The 22,570-nt window shown below is 68.4% G+C and overlaps 1 protein-coding gene across 2 annotated transcripts; it reads right to left on the reverse strand.

Moving 5' to 3' along the window:
- Positions 1-328: 328 nt before the first annotated feature.
- XAB2 (XPA binding protein 2) lies at positions 329-22,525 on the reverse strand. Of its 2 annotated transcripts, XM_074857976.1 has the most exons (20): positions 22,446-22,525; positions 22,315-22,388; positions 20,879-21,027; positions 20,152-20,275; positions 19,354-19,551; positions 17,872-18,006; positions 17,157-17,321; positions 15,741-15,885; positions 14,483-14,634; positions 12,713-12,832; positions 11,462-11,593; positions 11,065-11,196; positions 10,109-10,222; positions 8,983-9,145; positions 7,157-7,347; positions 4,559-4,681; positions 3,361-3,532; positions 1,538-1,664; positions 727-818; positions 329-483 (listed from the first exon to the last, which is right to left on the reverse strand). In XM_074857976.1, exons 1-20 carry the CDS (start codon positions 22,501-22,503, stop codon positions 422-424), a joined length of 2,628 nt encoding a protein of 875 aa, XP_074714077.1. In that variant the 5' UTR covers positions 22,504-22,525; the 3' UTR covers positions 329-421. The 2 variants fall into 2 exon arrangements, with proteins under 2 accessions (XP_074714077.1, XP_074714076.1); XM_074857975.1 differs by having other exon boundaries at positions 22,315-22,516.
- Positions 22,526-22,570: the final 45 nt, after the last annotated feature.

Genomic DNA, 22,570 nt, shown 5'->3' on the forward strand with positions numbered 1-22,570 from the left:
CCAACCCCCCCGTGAATGTCCCCCTCGCCCCCCCCCCCCCCCCCAAAAACGGGGATGGGGGGAGGGGTCGTGACCCCTGTGTATAGGGGGGGTCCTATGGGGGGGGTCGCTGGTGTTTGGGGTGGGGGTGGGGGTTGTCCCCCCCCCCTCGCCGTGTCGTTGTCACTTAATAAAGTAACTTAAAGGTGGCTGTGGGGTTCTTTGGGGGGGGGATACGGGTGCTGGGGTCCCTGTGGCAAAGGGGGGGGGGTCTGGGTGCCCCCCCCTCGGGGGGGGGTGTGTGTTTCCCCCCCCCCGGGTCCCCCCAACACCAACGGGGCCACCCAGGTGAGTTGTAAAAATGGGGTTTATTAAGCAGGGGGGGGGAATGGGGGGGGGCAGTGTGGGGGGGTCGCGGTGTTGGGGGGCCCCGGGGGGGGCTTCAGTCGTCCTTGAGGCCCCCGAAGACGGAGGAGGGCACCCGCTTCTGCTCCAGCTGCACCTCTGGGGGGGGGGGAAGGGGGGGTCAGGGACCCCCAAACTGGGGGTACCCCCACATCCCCCCCCCCAAAAACACAAAGGGGCCCCCCCCACCCTCCCCACAAGCACTGGGGGTCCCATGTCCCCTCCGTGGGCTTCACCCTCCCCCTGTCCCCCAGCCCCAACCTTGGGGACCCCCCCCCATGTGTGTGTGGCCCCCCCCCCCACCCCCCTGTGTCCCCCCCCCCCATGTCCCCCCCCCGGTACCGTCGGGCTCAGGCTCGTCCTCGTCCCCCAGGTCGATCTCGTCGGGGTTCCCCTGTGACAGCGCGGCCAGAGCCTCCCGCGAGCCCTCGGCCCTGAAACACCCCCCCGTCAGCACCCATGGGTGGGGGGGGGGCACCCATGGGTGGGGGGGGGCACCCACAAGTCCCAGAGGGGGCTCAGGGAGGTGGGAGGTGGCAACACCCATAGGATTGTCGTCAATGGGGGGGGGGGGACAATGACACACACAGGGGGTGACAGCAGGCAAGGGAGGGGACCTTGCTCGGGGGGGGTTGGGGGGGGCCCAGGGAGGTGACAGCCCCCCCTGACAGTGAGGACATTGTCCCCAATATGGGGGGGGGACAAGGGTGACCTCAGGGAGGTGACAGGCTCCCCCCAACCATGAGGATATTGTCCCCAGCGTGGGGGGGGGGGACAGGGGGGGCCTACGGGGGCCCCAAGGGAGGTGACAGCCCCCCCCCGACCGCAAGGACATTGTCCCCAAGGGGGGGGACAGGGTAGGACGAGCGTGGCCCTGGGTTGGTGACAGGGGGACAGTCCCCGCGTGACCCCGAGGCCCCTGCAGGGGTTGGGGGGGACACAGGAGTGACTCGGGGGGGGGGGGGGGGGGGGGCGGACACAGCGGTGGCCCCCGCGTCGGGAAGGGGGGACAGAGCCCCCCCATTGTCCTCCCCCATGGCCACAGAGGTGCCACCACCCCCCTGACGCCACAAACCGCGACGTGGGGTGGGATGGGGGGGACCCCACGGACCGGGGGGGTCGGGGGGGGGGGGTCGGGGGGGTCATTCCCCACCTGACGAAGAGGACCTTGTCCTTGGGGCGGGGCCCGTCCCGCTGCGCCTCGGCCGCCAGCTGCTCCGCCCGCTGCTCCAGCAGCTTCATGTCGTCCAGGGAGCTCTGCCCCGGGGCCAGGTCCGACACTGCGGGGACACGGGGGGACACGGGGGGGGACACGGACACGGGGGGACATGGGGGGGCACCGACACAGGGGGACATGGACACGGGGGGGACACAAAGGCGGGGGGACATGGAGGGGGACACAGACGCGGGGACACCGATGACATGAGGGGACACGGACGGGATACGGGGGACACAGGGGGCGGACATGGACACAGGGGGGACACGGACATGGGGGGGGACACAGAGACGAGGGGGCACCGATGACATGGGGGACGGGGGGGGGACACCGATGACATGAGGGGACATGGACACGAGGGGACACGGGGGGACACGGGGGGCAGACACGGACATGGGGGGGACCCGATGGGGGTGGACACAGAGACGGGGGGGGGGACATGGACACAGTGGGGGGGACACCAACGACATGGGGGGACGTGGACACGAGGGGACACGAGGGGACACGGGGGGACACGGGGGGACACGGGGAGCGGACACGGACATGGGGGGGACGCGATGGGGGTGGACACAGAGACGGGGTGGGACACAGACACGGGGGGGGACATGGACACAGTGGGGGGGACACCAACGACATAGGGGGACATGGACACGAGGGGACACGAGGGGACACGAGGGGACACGAGGGGTCAGACACAGACATGGGAGGGACACGATGGGGGGGGACACAGAGATGGGGGGGACACGGACACAGCGGGGGGGACACCAATGACATGGGGGGACATGGACGCGGGGGGGGACCAGACGAGAACACAGATACAGGTGGCACACAGGGACATGGGGGTACCTCAGGGGGGCTCTTCCTGCCAGGGGCACCCATGGGTGCTCCCTGTGTGTCCCCCCCCAATCCTGGCCACACTGAGGGCTTGGGGGGGCTCCCTGGTGCCACCCCCACCCCCTGGTGCCTACGGGGGCTCCACCCCCCACCCGTGACAGCCCCACAGCCACTCCCCAGCACCCATGGGTGCTCCCCACACCCATCCTCACCCCACACCCACTCCCCAGCACCCATGGGTGCTCCCTGGTGCTCACCCCACACCCCCACCCTGGTACCCCACGGTTGCTCCCATCCCTGTGGGTGCTCCCCATCCCCATGGGAGCTCCTCACGCCCACTCCCCACTCCTCACCGCCCCCAGCTGCCCCCCAGCACCCATGGGTGCTCCCCACACCCATCCTCACCCCACACCCGCTCCCCAGCACCCATGGGTGCTCCCTGGTGTTCACCCCACACCTACACCCTGCTACCCCATGGGTGCTCCCCACACCCATCACCACTCCACCCTCGCTCTCCAGCACCCATGGGTGGCTCCCCGCACGCATCCTCACCCCACACCCACTCCCCAGCACCCATGGGTGCTCCCCGGTGCTCACCCCACACCTACATCCTGGTACCCACAGACACTCTCATCCCCACGGGAGCTCCCCATCCCCATGGGAGCTCCCCACACCCACTCCCTGCTCCTCGCCACCCCCAGCTGCCCCCCAGCACCCATGGGTGCTCCCCACACCCACCCCCACTCCACACCCACTCCCCAGCACCCATGGGTGCTCCCGGTGCTCACCCCACACCTACACCCTGGTACCCACAGACGCTCTCATCCCCATGGGAGCTCCCCATCCCCATGGGTGTTCCCCACACCCACTCCCCACCCGGCCCCCAGTCACCCCCCAGCACCCATGGGTGCCCCCGCGGCACTGACCGGTGCCGGTGGCGTTGCTGTAGACCTTGAGCATCTGGGAGGCCATGAAGTTGACCTGGGTGTTGTAGGTGGCCTGGACACTGCGCTTGATGCGCAGCAGCTCCCGGATCGTGTCCTCGTTCCCGTGGCGGATCTCAAAGTCCTTCCAGGTCTGCCAGAAGGTGGCCGTGATCTGGGGGGGACGGGGGACACGGTGAGGGGGGGACACCCCATCGACCTGGGGACAGCCCATGGTCTTGGGGACACCCCATAGCCTTGGGGACATCCTGGCACTGGGCACCCCATGGCCTTGGGGACAGCCCATGGCCTCGGGGACAGTCTGGCACTGGGCACCCCATGGCCTTGGGAACACCCCATGACCTTGGGGACAGTCTGGCACTGGGCACCCCATGGCCTTGGGGACACCCCATGACCTTGGGAACACCCCATGACCTTGGGGACAGTCTGGCACTGGGCACCCCATGGCCTTGGGGACACCCCATGACCTTGGGGACAGTCTGGCACTGGGCACCCCATGGCCTTGGGGACACCCCATGACCTTGGGAACACCCCATGACCTTGGGGACAGTCTGGCACTGGGCACCCCATGGCCTTGGGGACAGCCCATGGCCTTGGGAACACCCCATGACCTTGGGGACAGTCTGGCATTGGGCACCCCATGGCCTTGGGAACACCCCATGGCCTTGGGGACAGTCTGGCACTGGGCACCCCCTGGCCTTGGGGACAGCCCATGACACTGGGGACATCCTGGCACTGGACCCCCCATGGCCTTGGAAACACTCCATGACATTGGGGACATTCTGGCACTGGGCACCCTGTGAACTTGGGGACATCCAATGACCTTGGGGACAGCCTGGCACTGGGTAACCCATAGCCTTGGTGACACCCCATGACATTGGGGACATTCTGGCACTGGACACCCCATGGACCTGGGGACATCCCATGACCTTGGGGACAGCCTGGCATAAGGGACCCATGTGGCCTTGGGGACATCCTGGCACTGGGCACCCCATGGCCTTGGGGACACCCCCCCACCAACCTTGGGTGCCCCACTGGCTACCCCCCCGCTCTGCTGGGTGCCCCCCCCCGCCCCACTGGGTGCCTTCCACCCACCGTGGATGCTCCTCCCCCCACCCCTGGGTGCCCCCCCCCCCCCACCCTTGGGTGCTCCCCCCACCCCTGGGTGCCCCTGGCTCACGCGGGGGTCGCAGATCTGGGAGCAGTAGGTGTAGATGGCGCGGGCGCGGTCCACCTCCCCCAGCTTGCACTCCATGTCGGCGAAGCGCAGGCAGAGCTCCCGCGCCGCGTCGTCCCCCAGCACCTGGAGGGAGGGGACAGCACCCATGGGGGACAGCAGCACCCACGGGGGACAGCAGCGCCCAAAATTGGGGATGGCAGCACCCAAAATTGGGGACGACAGCACCCACGGGGGACAGCAGCACCCAAAATTGGGGACGACAGCACCCATGGGGGACAGCAGCGCCCAAAATTGGGGATGGCAGCACCCATGGGGGACAGCAGCACCCACAGGGGACAGCAGCACCCAAAATTGGGGACGACAGCACCCATGGGGGACAGCAGCGCCCAAAATTGGGGATGGCAGCACCCATGGGGGACAGCAGCACCCACAGGGGACAGCAGCACCCAAAATTGGGGACGACAGCACCCATGGGGGACAGCAGCGCCCAAAATTGGGGATGGCAGCACCCAAAATTGGGGACGACAGCACCCATGGGGGACAGCAGCACCCACAGGGGACAGCAGCACCCAAAATTGGGGATGACAGCACCCATGGGGGACAGCAGCACCCAAAATTGGGGATGACAGCACCCACAGGGGACAGCAGCACCCAAAACTGGGGATGACAGCACCCATGGGGGACAGCAGCACCCAAAATTGGGGACGACAGCACCCATGGGGGACAGCAGCACCCACAGGGGACAGCAGCACCCAAAATTGGGGACGACAGCACCCATGGGGGACAGCAGCACCCACAGGGGACAGCAGCACCCAAAATTGGAGACGACAGCACCCATGGGGGACAGCAGCACCCACAGGGGACAGCAGCACCCAAAATTGGGGATGACAGCACCCAAAATTGGGGACGACAGCACCCACGGGGGACAGCAGCACCCAAAATTGGGGACGACAGCACCCATGGGGGACAGCAGCACCCACAGGGGACAGCAGCGCCCAAAATTGGGGATGGCAGCACCCAAAATTGGGGACGACAGCACCCATGGGGGACAGCAGCACCCACAGGGGACAGCAGCACCCAAAATTGGAGACGACAGCACCCATGGGGGACAGCAGCACCCACAGGGGACAGCAGCACCCAAAATTGGGGATGACAGCACCCAAAATTGGGGACGACAGCACCCACGGGGGACAGCAGCACCCAAAATTGGGGACGACAGCACCCATGGGGGACAGCAGCACCCACAGGGGACAGCAGCACCCAAAATTGGGGACGACAGCACCCATGGGGGACAGCAGCACCCACAGGGGACAGCAGCGCCCAAAATTGGGGATGGCAGCACCCAAAATTGGGGACGACAGCACCCATGGGGGACAGCAGCACCCAAAATTGGGGACGACAGCACCCATGGGGGACAGCAGCACCCACAGGGGACAGCAGCGCCCAAAATTGGGGATGGCAGCACCCAAAATTGGGGACGACAGCACCCATGGGGGACAGCAGCACCCACAGGGGACAGCAGCACCCAAAATTGGAGACGACAGCACCCATGGGGGACAGCAGCACCCACAGGGGACAGCAGCGCCCAAAATTGGGGATGGCAGCACCCAAAATTGGGGACGACAGCACCCATGGGGGACAGCAGCACCCAAAATTGGGGACGACAGCACCCATGGGGGACAGCAGCACCCACAGGGGACAGCAGCACCCAAAATTGGGGATGACAGCACCCATGGGGGACAGCAGCACCCACGGGGGACAGCAGCACCCAAAATTGGGGATGACAGCACCCACCGGGGACAGCAGCACCCAAAACTGGGGCCAGCAGCGCCCAAGGGGTGACATCGTACCATACCCACACCGTGTCCCCTCACATCCCCTTGCCCCCACCATGTCCCGTGTCCCCATGGTGTCCCCATGTCCCTGTGACCCCCCATGCCCCCCCCATGTCCCATGGCCCTGTGCCCCCACTGTACCCCATGTCCCCATCTCCCAATGTCCCCATGGTGTCCCCATGTCCCTGTGCCCCCACCATGTCTCCCCCCCGTTCCAATGTCCCCATGTCCCTCCCCATGTGCCTGTGTCCCCCATGTCCCCATGCCCACGCTGTGCCCCGTGTCCCCATGGTGTCCCCATGTCCACACCATGTCCCAATGTCCCCCCCCATGTCCCCACGGTGTCCCCATGTCCCTGTACCCCCCCATGTCCCCCCATGTCCCTATGCACCCACTGTACCCCATGTCCCATGTCCCCATGGTGTCCCCATGTCCCTGTGCCCCCCCATGCCCCCACCATGTCCCATGTTCCCACCGTACCCCATGTCCCCATGGTGTCCCCATGGTGTCCCCATGCCCCCACCATGTCCCATGTCCCCATGGTGTCCCCATGCCTGCACCATGTCCCATGTCCCCATGGTGTCCCCATGTCCCTGTGCCCCCCCATGCCCCCACCATGTCCCACGTTCCCACTGTACCCCATGTCCCCATGTGTCCCCACATCCCCATGCCCACACCACACCCCTTTCCCCCCACCCACCCGCTCATTTCCCCCATCCCCCCGCCCCCTCCCCAGCATCCCCAGTGTCCCCAGTGTCCCCACCTCGATGGCTTTCTGGTAGATGGGGCGGGTGTGGGTGACGCCGTAGAGCTCGGCGGCGCGTTTGATGTAGATGTTGAACATGTCGCGCTGCTGGGCCGGCAGCACGGCGCGGGTGGCTCGCTCGTACACCGCCATGGCGTGCCGGGCCAGCCCGAACTCCTCCTCCAGCCGCGCGTACAGCAGGAAGATGGCTGCGGCACCCACAGCACCCCTCAGCACCCATCCCCGCCCTGGGGTGCTGCCGCTGCGCCCCCAAGTGGGGTGGGGGGGGGGGTGGGGGTGCCCAGCAGGGGGAGTGAGGGGAGCTGGGGGGGGCCAGGGGTGCTGGGGGCTACCAACATGCACCCAGGGGTGTTGGGGGACCCGACAGATACCCATGGGGGTGCCCAGGGGTGCTGGGGGCTCCCAACGTGCACCCAGGGGTGTTGGGGGACCCGACAGATACCCAAGGGGGTGCCCAGGGGTGCTGGGGGCTCCCAACGTGCACCCAGGGGTGTTGGGGGACCCGACAGATACCCAAGGGGGTGCCCAGGGGTGCTGGGGGCTACCAACATGCACCCAGGGGTGTTGGGGGACCCGACAGATACCCATGGGGGTGCCCAGGGGTGCTGGGGGCTCCCAACATGCACCCAGGGGTGTTGGGGGACCCGACAGATACCCATGGGGGTGCCCAGGGGTGCTGGGGGCTCCCAACGTGCACCCAGGGGTGTTGGGGGACCCGACAGATACCCAAGGGGGTGCCCAGGGGTGCTGGGGGCTCCCAACGTGCACCCAGGGGTGTTGGGGGACCCGACAGATACCCAAGGGGGTGCCCAGGGGTGCTGGGGGCTACCAACGTGCACCCAGGGGTGTTGCGGGACCCGACAGATACCCAAGGGGGTGCCCAGGGGTGCTGGGGGCTCCCAACGTGCACCCAGGGGTGTTGGGGGACCCGACAGATACCCAAGGGGGTGCCCAGGGGTGCTGGGGGCTCCCAACGTGCACCCAGGGGTGTTGGGGGACCCGACAGATACCCAAGGGGGTGCCCAGGGGTGCTGGGGGCTACCAACATGCACCCAGGGGTGTTGGGGGACCCGACAGATACCCATGGGGGTGCCCAGGGGTGCTGGGGGCTCCCAACATGCACCCAGGGGTGTTGGGGGACCCGACAGATACCCATGGGGGTGCCCAGGGTGCTGGGGGCCATGACGGAAACCCAGGGGGGTGCCCAGGGGTGCTGGGGGACCCAATAGATGCCCAGGGAGTGCTCAGGGGTGTTGGGGGCCCCCAACATGCACCCAGGGGTGCTGGCAGCCATGATGGATACCCAGGGGGGTGCCCAGGGGTGTTGAGGGGACCCAATATGCATCCAGGGGTGCTGGGGGCCCCAGTAGATAACCAGGAGGGTGCCCAGAGGTGTTGGGGACCATCAACATGCACCCAGGGGTGCTGGGGGCCATGATGGATACCCAGGGGGGTGCCCAGGGCTGTTGGGGGCCCCAGTATATACCCAGGAGGGTGCCCAGGGGTGCTGGGTGCCCCAATGCACACCCAAGTGTGCTGGGGGACCTGACATGCACCCAGGGGTGCACCCAAGGGTCCTGGGCATGGTGGGCGGTTGGGTGCTCACCCATGGGCACCCATCCCCTCCCTGATGGGCACCCGGCCTGCACCCACCCCAAAACCCACCCCAACACCCCTGAGCGCCCCACAACCACCCCAACACCCCCACACCCACCCCATACCCACCCTAACACCCCCACGACCACCCCAACACCCACCCAACACCCCTGACCCCCCCATAACCACCCCACGCCCGCCCCCATCAGCCCCCCCCCTGCTCCTACTCTTGGCGTATTTTGGGGGGCACCCGTCCAGCGCCTGCTCGAAGAGGTCGCGCGCCCGCTCCAGCTTGCGCCCGCCGTAGCGGGTGACGAACTTGCTGAGGTAGGTGTGCCAGATGTCCGCCACGTTGGGCCACCGGAACAGCGCGATGCCCCGCTCGTAGGCCTGGGGACACCCGTGGGGACACCACAGTGACGTCGCCAGCACCCCCCGCCAGCACCCCCCCGTCCCCTGCCATCAGGAACCCCGGGGCTGACCCACCGTGGGGTGACTGTGGGGTGCCCAACACCTTCCTTGGCCATGGGATGTCCCTAGGGTGTCCCCAACAACCCTCCCACCTACAGAGTCCCCACGGTGTCACCCAGTGTCCCCAACACCCTCCCTGCAGTGGTCCTGACACCCTTCCTGGCCACAGGGTGCTCAATGTATCCCCAACACCCTCCCCATGGCAACCCTGGTGCCCTGACACCCTTCTTGGCCATGGGATGTCCCCAGAGTGTCCCCAACAACCTTCTCACCTACAGAGTTCCCACGGTGTCACCCAGTGTCCCCAACACCCTCCCTGCAGTGGTCCTGACACCCTTCCTGGCCACAGGGTGCTCAAGGTGTCCCCAACACCCTCCCTATGGTGACCTTGACACCTGTCCCTGGGGTGTCCCCAACACGCTCCTCACACTGACCCTGACACCCTTCTCGGCCATGGGATGTCCCTGAGGGGTCCCCAACAACCTTCTCACCTACAGGGTCCCCACAGTGTCACCCACTGTCCCCAACACCCTCCCTGCAGTGGCCCTGACACCCTTCCTGGCCACAGGGTGTCCCTGAAACCCTCCTTACAGTGTCCCCAACACCCCTCCTGGTTGCAGGGTCACCACAGTGTCCCCAACACCCTTCCCCAGCCATGGGTTGTCCCTGGGGTGTCCCCAACACCCTCCCTGGTCACAGGGTCCTCATGGTGTCCCCAACACTTTCCCCACAGTGTCTCCAACACCCTCCCAGGCCACAGGGCGCCCCCGGGGTGTCCCCAACACCCTCCCCAGCCACAGGGTGTCCCCAACACCCTCCCCCACTGTCAGGGTGTCCCCACGGTGTCCCCAACAGCCCCCCCCCCGCTGTCGGGGCACCCACCTTGAAGCTCTCCTCGAAGTAACCGTGTTCCTCCAGGAAGAGCCCGTAGTTGATGACGATCTGGGGGGTGGCGATGCGCAGGTCCAGGATGCGGTCGTACACGGCCTTGGTGGACTGGGGGGGCACGGGGGGGTCAGCACCCGGCACCCCCAGGGGACAGCGGGGGGTCAGGAGCAGGGGGGAAGGGATGGGGGGGTCCAGAGGGGACAACGGGGTGTCAAAGGGGGAGGGGAAGGGGCTGGGGGTGTCCAGAGGGGATATGGGGGTGTCAAGGGGGGAAGGGAAGGGGATGGGGGGGTCCAGAGGGAACAGGGGGGTGTCAAGGGGAGAGGGAAAAGGGATGGGGGGGTCTACAGGGGGTTGAAAGAGAATATGGGGGGTACTGGGGGGGGACATGGGGGTACTCAGAGGGTTTGGGGAGCTCCCAGAGACAATGGGGGGTGCTGGGGTGCCAGGGGGCACCCGGAGGGGCAGAGGGGTGCCAAGGGAACCCAAGAAGTTGTGGGGCACCCAGATGGGATGGGGGGGGCACCCCAAGAGGATACGGGGTGCATGGGGGCACCCAGTGGAGATGGGGGGCAGCCGGTGGGGCCAGGGGAGCACCAAGGGATCAACATGGGTTGGGGGGGGCACCCAGAGCAGACTGGGGGGGGCACCCAGTGGGGCCAGGAAGGGTGGGGAAGCCAAAGGGGCACCCACAGAAGCCCTGAGAGGATGTTGGGGTGCAAAGGGGGGCACCCACGACTGGGGGGGCACAGGGAGGGACCTGGGGGGGCACCCGGTGGGGCTGGGAGGGGGGGGGGGGGGAGGGGGGAAGCCAAAGGGGCACCCAGAGAACCCACGAGAGATGTTGGGGTGCAAAGGGGGGGCACCCACAACTAGGGGGTGCAGGGAGGGACCCCACAGTGGGTTTGGGGGTGCTGGGGGGGGGGGGAAACGAGGGGGGTGTCACCCACCTGGAAGGTGCCCAAACTCTCCTCCAGGTCGGCCAACATGGACCAGACCTTGAGCGACTTGTAGAGGCGGTTCTGGACGGGCTCCGTGGAGTCGAAGTACTCGGCCCTCTTGGCCGGCAGCGCCGTGGCTTTCTGCGGGGGGGGGGGGGACGACACACACACGCAGGGGGGTGTCACCAATGTCCCCAAAGTCCCCACCCCCCCCCCACAAGCCACCCCTGGCCCCCCCAGCGTCATTTACGGACCCAAACGCCCCGTTACAAAACCCGGGTGGTGGTTTTGGGGTGGCTGTTTGCTGCCCCCCCACACACACCCACACACCCCCCCCAAATCTCTCCCTGTGGCAGTGGGGGGGTCCCCAGGTGTCGGGGGGGCCCCGTGTGTCCCCCCTTCGCACCCGGAGGATGCGCAGCGCCTCGTCGTAGTTCTCGTGGCGCAGCTCCATCTCCCCGAACTCGCACCAGACGGCCGCCAGGTCCTCCACCTGCCGGAACCGCACCCGCGTGGCCTTGGTCAGGATGGTGCGGGCCTGGGGACACAGGGGACACAGGGGACACTCAGGGGGGCGCAGGGGACATGGGGGGACAGGCGGGGTTTGGGGGACATGGGAGGAGAGAGAGGGTTTGGGTGACAGGTGGGGTTTGGGGGGACACAGGGGACAGGTGGGGTTTGGGGGACAGGCAGGGTTTGGGGACACAGGGGACATGGGGGGACAGGCAGGGTTTGGGGGGACATCGGGGGTTTGGGGACACGGGGGACACTCAAGGGGTGGCAGGGACATGGAGGGGACAGGCAGGGTTTAGGGACACAAGGCACAGGCAGGGTTTGAGGGACATAGGGGGGACAGGCAAGGTTTGGGGGACAAGGGGGGGACAGGTGGGGTTTGGGGACACAGGGGACATGGGGGTTTGGGGACACGGGGGACACTCAAGGGGTGGCAGGGACATGGAGGGGACAGGCAGGGTTTGGGGGGACACAGGGGACAGGTGGAGTTTGGGGGATGTGTGGGGACAGTTGGGGTTTGGGGGGACATCAGGGGTTTGGGGACACAAGGGACACTCAAGGGGTGGCAGGGACATGGAGGGAACAGGCAGGGTTTAGGGACACAAGGGACAGGCAGGGTTTGAGGAACATAAGGGGGACAGGCAAGGTTTGGGGGACAAGGGGGGGACAGGTGGGGTTTGGGGACACAGGGGACACGGGGGGACAGGCAGGGTTTGGGGGACAAGGGGGGGACAGGCAGGGTTTCGGGACACAGGGGACACTCAGGAGGGGCACAGGGGACATGGGGGGACAGGTGGGGTTTGGGGGGACAGAGGACACAGAGGACAGACCAGGTTTGGGGGACATGGGGGGTTTTGGGGGGACACAGGGGACAGGCAGGGTTTGGGGGGACATGGGGGGTTTGGGGGGACACTGGGGACACAGGGGACAGGCAGGGTTTGGGGGACATGGTGGGGACAGGCGGGGTTTGGGGGACATCGGGGGGGGACAGAGGGGACACTCAGACTTTAGGGGGACACAGAGAGGATTTGGGGGACACCAGGGAACAATCAGGGTTTGGGGGGTTCAGTCAGGGTCTGGGGGACATGGGGGGGCCGGTGGGGGTGTGGGGGTGCCCCTGGGGACAAGGGGGGTCCCCGCTCACGTCGTCCAGCTGCCCGTTGTCCTCGTAGAAGCGGGCGAAGGCCACCCAGAGCCCGTGCGGGCGCCCCGTCGCCTTGAAGGGGTCCACGGTGCGCACGGCCTCCGTGTAGGTGTTGATGATCTGGGGACGCGTTGGGGACGCGTTGGGGACACGTTGGGGACACCGCCAGACCCCCAAAAGGGCCGTGTGCCATGTGTCTGTCCCCCACGCACCCCCGTGGCCCCCCCACACCTGCCCTGGAGTGTCTCCACCAGGTGTGTGTCCCCACGTCCCCCCCTGCCCCGTGTCCCCACGTTCACCCCAATGTCCCCCCCGTGTCCCCACACCCACCCCGATGTCCCCAGATACACTCCCCAGTGTCCCTCCGTGTCCCCCAATATTCCCCTACAGCCTCCCCGTCCCTGTGTCTCTCCTATGCCCCCCCACTGTCCCCAGGTGTCACCTATGGCCACCCTGCTGTCCCCTGGAACCCCCCAGTACACGCCCCGGTGTCCCCAGGGGTCCCCTACACACGCCCTGGTGTCCCCAAGTGTCCCCTATACACGCCCCGCTGTCCCCAGGGGTCCCCTATACACGCCCCGGTGTCCCCACACCCCCCCCACCTCCATCCCTGCTATTTCCCCACTCGACACCCCCCCACGTGTCCCCCCTGCGTTGTCACCCCCCCCAGTGTCCCCTCCTCCTGCACTGTCCCCTGTTCCGTGTCCCCCTTGCAGTGTCCCCCCCCCCCGTACTCTCCCACCCGCTGTACTGTCCCCCCCAGTGTCCCCTGCTCCATGTCCCCCCCCGTGTCCCTCCCCATTTTGTCCCCCCGCCGTGTGTCCCCCCTGGCACTGTCCCCACTCTGTGTCCCCCCAGCACTGTCCCCCCCTCCATGTCCCCCCGGCACTGTGCCCCCCCCTGCAGTGTTGTCCCCCCTGTTCCATCCCCCTGCTGTGTCCCCCCTGTACTGTCCCCTCCCCACAGTGCCCCCCCCCCCCCCCCCAAGTCCCCCTACACTGTTCCCCCTGTACTCTCCCACCCCCTGCAGTGTCCCCCCCATGCTGTCCCCCACACTGTCCCCCACTCCCATGTCCCCCCAGCACTGTCCCCCCCCCCCCAGTGTCCCCTGTTCCATGTCCCCCCACACTGTGTCCCCAGGCAGTGTGTGTGTCCCAGCACTATCCCCTGCTCTGTGTCCCCCCCCCGCAGTGTCCCCCGCAGTGCCCCCCCCCACGCTGTCATCCCCCCCAGCACTGTCCCCCCACACTGTCCCCCCTCTGCAGAGTCCCCCACTCCGTGTCCACCCCCCCCGCAGTGTCCCCCCCTGCACTGTCCCCCCCCAGCACTGTCCCCTGCTGTGTCTCCCCCCACCCTGTCCCCCCCCCCCCGTGTCCCCCCCAGGCAGTGTGTGTGTCCCCCCCAGCACTATCCCCTGCTCTGTGTCCCCCCTCCACAGTGTCCCCCGCAGTGCCCCCCCCTGCAGTGCCCCCCCCTGCAGTGCCCCCCCCCCCGCAGTGCCCCCCCCCCCCCGCCCGCAGTGCCCCCCTCCCCGCAGTGCCCCCCTCCCCGCAGTGCCCCCCCCCCCGCAGTGCCCCCCCCCCGCAGTTCCCTCCCCCCGCAGTGCCCCCTCCCCGCAGTGCCCCCCCCCCGCAGTGTCCCCCCCCGCAGTGCCCCTCCCCGCAGTTCCCTCCCCCCGCAGTGCCCCCCCCCCGCAGTGTCCCCCCCCGCAGTGCCCCCCCCCCGCAGTGCCCCCCCCCGCAGTGCCCCCCCCCGCAGCGCCCCCCCCACCTGCTGGGGGTTGCCGCGGTAGAGCTGCACGCGCTTGTGCCACTCGTGGACGTTGTGGGGGTTCTGGCGCAGCAGGACGCTGTTCAGCAGCACCGGCCGCCGCCACATCAGCCGCTCGAAGCGCGCCAGGCGCAGCTCCAGCTCCACCGCCTCTGGGGGGGCAGCGTCAGGGCACCCCGAAACCGCCCCTGGGCTCAGGGCACCCCGAAAACCACCTCCCCTGGGGAGAGGGGGGGTCAGGACACCCCGAAACCCACCCCTGGGGTCAGGGCACCCTGAAAACCCACCCCTGGGGTCAGGGCACCCCAAAAACCACCTCCCCTGGGATCAGGGCACCCTGAAAACCACCCCTGGGGTCAGGGCACCCCGAAAACCACCTCCCCTGGGGAGAGGGGGGGTCAGGGCACCCCAAAACTTACCCCTGGGGTCAGGGCACCCCGAAACCGCCCCTGGGCTCAGGGCACCCCGAAAACCACCTCCCCTGGGGAGAGGGGGGGTCAGGACACCCTGAAACCCACCCCTGGGGTCAGGGCACCCCAAAAACCACCTCCCCTGGGGTCAGGGCACCCCAAAAACCACCTCCCCTGGGGTCAGGGCACCCCAAAAACCACCTCCCCTGGGCTCAGGGCACCCCGAAACCGCCCCTGGGCTCAGGGCACCCTGAAAACAGCCTTCCCTTGGGAGGGTGGGGGTCAGGGCACCCCAAAAACCACCCCTGAGGTCAGGGCACCCCAAAAACCACCTCCCCAGGGGAGAGGGGGGTCAGGGCACCCTGAAACCTACCCCTGGGGTCAGGGCACCCCAAAAACCGCCCCTGGAGTCAGGGCACCCCAAAAACCACCTCCCCTGGGGAGAGGGGGGGTCAGGACAACCCAAAAACCGCCCCTGGGGTCAGGGCACCTCGAAAACCACCTCCCCTGGGGAGAGGGGGGGTCAGGGCACCCCAAAACTTACCCCTGGGGTCAGGGCACCCCGAAACCCACCCATGGGGTCAGGGCACCCCGAAACCACCACTCATGGGGAGCAGGGGGTCAGGGCACCCCAAAACCCATCCCCGTGGGGAACGGGGGGTCAGGGCACCCCCAAACCTACCCTTTTTGGGGGAAACTGAGGCAGGGCGCCCCCAAACTCACCCTTTTTGGGGGGAAATTGAGGCAGGGCGCCCCCAAACTCACCCTTTTTGGGGGGAAATTGAGGCAGGGCACCCCCAAACTCACCCTTTTTGGGGGAAACTGAGGCAGGGCACCCCCAAACTCACCGTCCTCGTCGCGGCCCAGCTCGGCCGCCGTCTCCATCTTGGCGGCGATGACGCTCTCCTCGAACTGGGCGTAGCTGTCGAACACCTGCGTGAAGTCTCGCACCGTCATCACCGTCTGCACGGCCTCCTCGTACACGTCCCGCGCCTGCGGGGACAGCGACAGCGCTGGGGGGGACACGGGGACAGAGAGGGGGGGACAGGGACAGAGGAGGGGGGACACAGGGACAGAGGAGGGGGGACACAGGGACAGAGCGCTAGGGGGGACACGGGGACAGAGCGCTGGGGGGGACACGGGGACAGAGCGCTGGGGGGGACACGGGGACAGAGCGCTGGGGGGGACACGGGGACAGAGCGCTGGGGGGGACAGAGAGGGGACAGGGACAGTGGGGGGGGACACGGGGATGTGGGGGGACAGGGGGGACACGAGGATGGTGGGGGGGACACATGGGGACAGGGAGGACACAGGGATGGTGGGGGGGACATGGGGATGGGAGAGGATGGATAAGGACAGAGGGGGGGACAGCGGTGATGGGGACAGGGGGGACATGGGGGGGACAGGAGGGACATGGAAGGGACAGGAGGGACATGGAAGGGACAGGAGGGACATGGGGATGGCACAGGGGACACACGGGGCAGGGGGGACACGGGGGGGGCAGGGGGGAGGACGGATGGGGATGGGGCAGGGGACAGCGGCGACATGGGGGGGACACGGGGGGGGACACGGGGGGGGACACGGGGGGGGACAGGGACAGCAGCAGGGGGATGTGGACAGAGTGGGGGGGGACAGGGACAGCAGCAGGGGACAGGGATGGGGGGACGATGGGGACAGAGGCAGGGACAGTGGGGGAGCATGGGGACAGCAGCACAGGGACAGCGAGAGGGAAGGGGACAGCAGATTGGTGACAGGGACAACGGGAGTGGACAAGGCTGGAGCTCCCAGGGTGGGGGATGGGTCTGGGGGGACAAGGGAGCAGGGGAGGGGTGGCCCTGGGGTGACATGGGGACAGGTAACAGAGGCGGCAATGGCTCTGGGGACAGGGGACTGGGGTGGTGGCCCTGGGGTGACATAAGGACAGAGGAGCGGTGGCCGTTCGGTGACATGGGGACAGGGGAGTGGTGGCCCTGGGGTGACATGGGGACAGGGAATGGAGGTGGCAGTGGCTCTGGGGCAGGGGACTGGGGTGGTGGCCCTGGGGTGACATAAGGACAGAGGAGTGGTGGCCCTGGGGTGACACAGGGACAGGAAAGGGGGGTGGCAGCGGCTCTGGGGACAGGGGACCTTGGCAGTGGTGGCCCTTGGGTGACCCTGGGGCCAGTAACCCCATCCCACAGTGGCCCTGGGAGCCAGGGGGGTGACGAGGGGAAGACGAGCGGAGGGGAGCGGTGACAGCAGGGGGGTGACAAGGGACACGTCACCTTCTCGAAGTGGCCGCTGCGGATGTAGCAGTCGGCCAGGGCGCCCCAGAGCCGGCCCAGCTGGTCGGTGAAGCGCGTGAGGCCCCCCCGGATGATGGCCCCCGCCTCCAGCGAGCGAACCCGCCCCGGGTGCTGCGCCAGCAGCTCGCACAGCTCCTGCCACAGCTGGGGGGGACGGGGGGGTCAGCACCCCCCTGGGACCCCCACGACCCCCTTGGGACCCCCAAAAAGCCCCAGGTTGAAGTTGGTTAACCCCCCCCCCTCCTCCGCCAAATGATGCCCCCAGCACCTATAGGTGCCCCCACAGCACCCAGAAGTCCCCTCCCAGCCCCCACAGGTGCCCCCCCAGCACCCATAGGTGTCTCCACAGCACCCAGGGGTGCCCCCAGCACCTATAGGTGCCCCCCCAGCACCCAGAAGCCCTGCCCCCACCCCCACAGGCCTCTCTACAGCACCCAGGGGTGCCCCCAGCACCTATAGGAGCCCCCCCAGCACCCAGAAGCCTCGCCCCCAGCCCCCACAGGTGCCCCCCCAGCACCCATAGGCCTCTCCACAGCACCCAGGGGTGCCCCCCCAGCACTCAGAGGTGCCCCCCCAAGTCCCTTTCCCCCACCCTGAGCTCCCTGGGTGCCCCCCAACACCCACTAGCCCCTCCCAGTACCCACAGGTGCCCCCCCAGCACCCACAGGTGCCCCCCCCCCACCCCAGCACCCACCTGGTAATTAGACTTGCCCTCCTTGGAGACGAAGCGCTCGTCGTTAACGAGCCGGGCCAGGCGCACGGCGGCCTCGTCCAGGCGCCCCACGGAGCGCAGGTACCCCACGTACTCCTCCGCGCTCTCGGGGCTCAGCTGGGGAGGGGACACTCAGGGCCTGTCCCCAACGATGTCCCCAACGGCCCCTGCGCTGTCCCCAGCCCTGTGGTGTCACCTCTGCCCCCAGAGAAACACCCAGCGCCACCGCTGGCCCCGCCCCGTGTCCCCTCTGCCACCGCTGTGTCCCCTCTGTCCCCGTGTCCCTGTCACTTGTCTCTGCTGTCCCCTCTGGCCCCCACCACAGACCGCTGCTGTCCCTGCTGTATCCCTTTGTCCCCACTTGCTGTCCCCACTGTCGTCTCCGTCCCTGCTCTCACCTCTGATGCCACCACCACCACAAGGTGACACCGGGATGTGCCACCACCCTGAGGTGACATCGCTGAGTATTCTACCCCCCCCAGGCTGCCACCACCGGCTGTACCCCCATCCTGGGGTGACACTGTGGGGTGCAACATCACCCTGGGGTGACATCAGGCGGTTTTCTACCACCCCAGGGTGCCACCACCAGCTGTACCCCCACCCTGAAATGACATTGTGGGGTGTTCCACCCCCCCACCCCGGGTGCCACCACCGCAGATGCCACCATCCTGAGGTGACACTGCCAAGTGTGCCACCACCCTGAGGTGACATCACAGGGTGTTCTACCACCCCAGGGTGCCACCACCACCTGCACCCCCACCCTGAGGTGACACCACTGAGTGTTCTACCCCCTCAGCGTGCCACCACGAGCTATGCCACCACCCCAGATGCCACCACCATGGGGGTGACACCACCCTGGGGTGACATCGCGAGGTGTTCTACCACCTCAGGGTGCCCCCACCACCTGCACCACCACCCTGAGGTGACATCACTGAGCGTTCTACCCCCCACAGGGTGCCACCACCACCTGCACCCCCACCCTGAGGTGACACCACTGAGTGTTCTACCCCCTCAGCGTGCCACCACGAGCTATGCCACCACCCCAGATGCCACCACCATGGGGGTGACACCACCCTGGGGTGACATCGCGAGGTGTTCTACCACCTCAGGGTGCCCCCACCACCTGCACCACCACCCTGAGGTGACATCACTGAGCGTTCTACCCCCCACAGGGTGCCACCGCCGGCTGTACCCCCACCCTGGGGTGACACCGTGGCGTGCATCACCACCTGGGGTGACATCACAAGGTGTTCTACCACCCCAGGGTGCCACCACCACCTGTACCCCCACCCTGAGGTGACACCACTGAGCGTTCTACCCCCCACAGGGTGCCCCCGCTGGCTGCACCCCCACCCTGAAATGACATCGTGGGGGTGTTCTACCCCCCCAGAGTGCCACCACCGGCTATGTCACCCCCCCAAACGCCACCCCCTTGGGTGCCACCCTGGCGGGTGCCAGCGGTACCTTCAGGTAGCGGCGGTAGACGCGCACGGCGGTCTCGGGCAGGGGGTAGCGGCGCACGAACTGCAGGTACAGGGGCCAGATGCGGTGGTGTTGGGTGATGGGCAGCGCCCGCAGCGCCCGGTCGAAGGTGCGGCGCGTCCGCGTGATCCGGCCCTGATCCACCAGGAATTGGCAGTAATCCAGCCAGATGCGGGGCATCTGTGGGGCACGGCGGGTTAGGGGGCTGGGGGGCTTCTGGGGGCGGGGGTTGTGGGGCTGGGGGAGGCTTGTAGTGGGAGCTGTGGGGCTGGCGGGCAGGTGGGGGGCTGGGGGAGGCTTGTGGGGGGAGCTATGGGGCTGGGGAGGGGCTGCGGGGGGAGCTATGGGGCTGGGGAGGGGCTGCGGGGGGAGCTATGGGGCTGGGGAGGGGCTGCGGGGGGAGCTATGGGGCTGGGGAGGGGTTGCGGGGGGAGCTATGGGGCTGGGGAGGGGTTGCGGGGGGACTTGTGGGGCTGAAGAGGAATTATGAGGGGAGTTGTGGGGCTGGGAAGAGGTTGGGGGGGCAGTTGTGGGGCTGGAGGGTTGAAAAAGGATTGTGGGGGTAGTTATGGGGCTGGGCAGGGGTTGGGGAGCAGTTATGGGGCTGGGGGGGGCAGTTATGGGGCTCCAGATCCCCCCCAAACCCCCCATCCCCTCCCCACCCTCCACATCCCCTCCCTGTGTCCCCTCCAGCTGCCCCCTCCCTCCCCCTGTGGCCAGGTCCGTGTGTGTGTCGTCCCCCCGCCCCCCATGTCCCCCCCCCCCATGTCCCCCCCCCACCTTGTGCATGAAGACGAGCCCCCGCTCGTGGCAGGCGTTGGCCTCCTCGTAGGCCGGGTCGGTGGGGCAGCGCCCCTTGACCTGCTGCCGCCGCTGCCGCAGGTACTGGTACCACAGCTTGTAGCTGGGGACACGCCCGTCACCTCCTGTCACCTCCCTGCCACCCCCCCGGTCACCCGCCAGACACCGCTGCCACCCCCTGTCACCTCCTCACCACCGCTGCCACCCCCCATCACCCGCCAGCCACCACTGACACCGCCATCACCCCCTGTCACCTCCCTGTCACTGCTGCCACCCCTGCCACCTCCCCATCACCCCCCTGCCACCCTTCTGCCACCTCCCTGTCACCCCCCTGCCATTCTTGTCACTCCCTGCCACCCCTCTGTCACTGCTGCCACGCCCCCGCCTCATGAAGGGACCCCTGGAGGTCCCTGTCAGGCCCCCCCCCCCGCCCCGTGAGGGGACACAGAAGGTCCCTGTCACTCCCCCCACACTCCCTGAGGGGACCCGGGATGTCCCTTGTCACCCACTTCCGCCACGAAGGGACTTGGCGCATCCCTGTCACACCCCACGGGGGACCCAGGATGTCCCTGTCCCCCCCGCCCCCGGTTCCCTCCGCTGGCCCTGTCCCCCCTCCTCACCATTTCCCCTGTCCTAGAAGGTCCCCCCGCACCCCCAAGTTGTCCCCTAGTCCCCGTCCCCCCCGTGTGTCCCCCCGTGTCCCCACCTGCCCGGCAGCTCCCTCAGGGCGCGTTCGAAGAGCAGGTTGAGGCGCTGGGGGGGCCCCCCCAGGCGGGCCTGGGCGTAGCGCAGCCAACACCGCACCGAGAAGGGGTTCCGCAGCAGCTCCTCCTCGTGCTGCACGTCCTCCTCCTCCTGGGGACAGCGGGGACACGGGACGGCGTGAGGGACCGGGGGATGGCGGGGGGACACGGGGACAGCGCGGGGACACGGGGACGGCAGGGGGGACTGGGGGACGGCAGGGGGACGGCGGGGGGACACCACGAGGGACCGGGGGACAGCACGAGGGATACGGGGACACAGGACAGCGCAAGGGACAGGGGGACGGTGGGGGGACACAGGGACAGTGCAAGGACACAGGGACAGCGTGAGGGACTGGGGGACGGCAGGGGGGACACAGGGACAGCGTGAGGGACAGGGGGACGCGGGGGGACACAGGGACAGCGCGAGGGACAGGGGGACGCGGGGGGACACAGGGACAGCGCGAGGGACAGGGGGACGGCGGGGGGACGCAGGGACAGCGCGAGGGACAGGGGGACGGCGGGGGGACGCAGGGACAGCGCGAGGGACAGGGGGACGGCGGGGGGACACAGGGACAGCGCGAGGGACAGGGGGACGGCGGGGGGACACAGGGACAGCGCGAGGGACAGGGGGACGGCGGGGGGACACAGGGACGGTGGGAGGGACCGCGGGGAGAGACAGCGTGAGGGACAGCAGGGGGGACATGGCGACACAGGGACATGGGGACAGTGGGAGGGACGGTGGGGGACAGCGGGGATGCAGGGACAGCAGGGACACGGGGACAGCAGGAGGGACAGAGCAAGGACATGGGGACAGCGGGAGGGACAGAGCAGGGACACCAGGGCGGTGGGGGGGGGACATGGGGACACAGGGACATCAGGAGAGTGCAAGGGACAGCAGGGAAGGCAGGGGGGATGGCAGGAGGGGTGGGGACACAGGGACAGTGTGAGGGACAGGGGGACAGCAGGGACACGGAGACAGCAGGAGGGACACAATAGGGGGACAAGGACAGTGGGAGGGATGGCAGGGACATGGGGACAGCGGGAGAGACTGGGGACATGGGGACAGCATGAGGCACGGGACACAGGAGCAGCGGCGACAGTGTTAGAGACAGCGGGGACAGCGGGCGGTGGGGACACCGCTGAGGGATGGGGACAGGGAGTGGCGGGAACACCGGGCAGTGGGGACGCTGGTGACAGGCCAGGGAGTGGCGGGGACAGGGACAAGGGACAGCAGCGAGGGGACAGAGAATGGCGGGGACAGCAGGGAGGGGACACGGGGAGCCAGAACGGGGCGCGGGGGGCAGGACGCGACAATAGGAGGGGGCGGGGGCGGGGAGGTGAGGGGGGGACAGGGCCGTGGGGGGGGCGGGGGGGTGAGGCAGGACGCGGCGGGACTCACGAAGCGCAGCTCGGGGCGCTCCGGGGCCGCTGCCGGTTGCTCTGGGGCCGCTGCCGGTTCCTCCGGGGCCGCTGCCGGTTCCTCCGGGGCCGCTGCCGGCTCCTCCCGCTCCACCGGCTCCTCCCGCTCCACCGGCTCCTCCCGCTCCACCGGCTCCTCCCGCTCCGCCATCTCCGCCGCAGCCTCCATCTTCCCCCGCGCCGCTCCTCCGGCCCTTCCGGCGGGCCGCTGTGACGCCACTTCCGGTCGCCGGCCC

Source organism: Strix uralensis, unplaced genomic scaffold, assembly GCF_047716275.1.
Source record: "Strix uralensis isolate ZFMK-TIS-50842 unplaced genomic scaffold, bStrUra1 scaffold_456, whole genome shotgun sequence".
Classification (NCBI taxonomy): Eukaryota; Metazoa; Chordata; class Aves; order Strigiformes; family Strigidae; genus Strix; species Strix uralensis.

Excerpts from the sequence above, each read along its gene's own strand:
- XAB2 (XM_074857975.1), bottom strand. The coding sequence starts at position 22,503 with ATGGAGGCTGCGGCGGAGATGGCGGAGCGGGAGGAGCCGGTGGAGCGG. Across the intron at positions 21,028-22,314 it reads AGCGCCCCGAGCTGCGCTTC|GAGGAGGAGGACGTGCAGCA; the intron begins GTGAGTCCCGCC and ends CGCTGTCCCCAG. Across the intron at positions 819-1,537 it reads GACAAGGTCCTCTTCGTCAG|GGCCGAGGGCTCGCGGGAGG; the intron begins GTGGGGAATGAC and ends GGGGTGTTTCAG.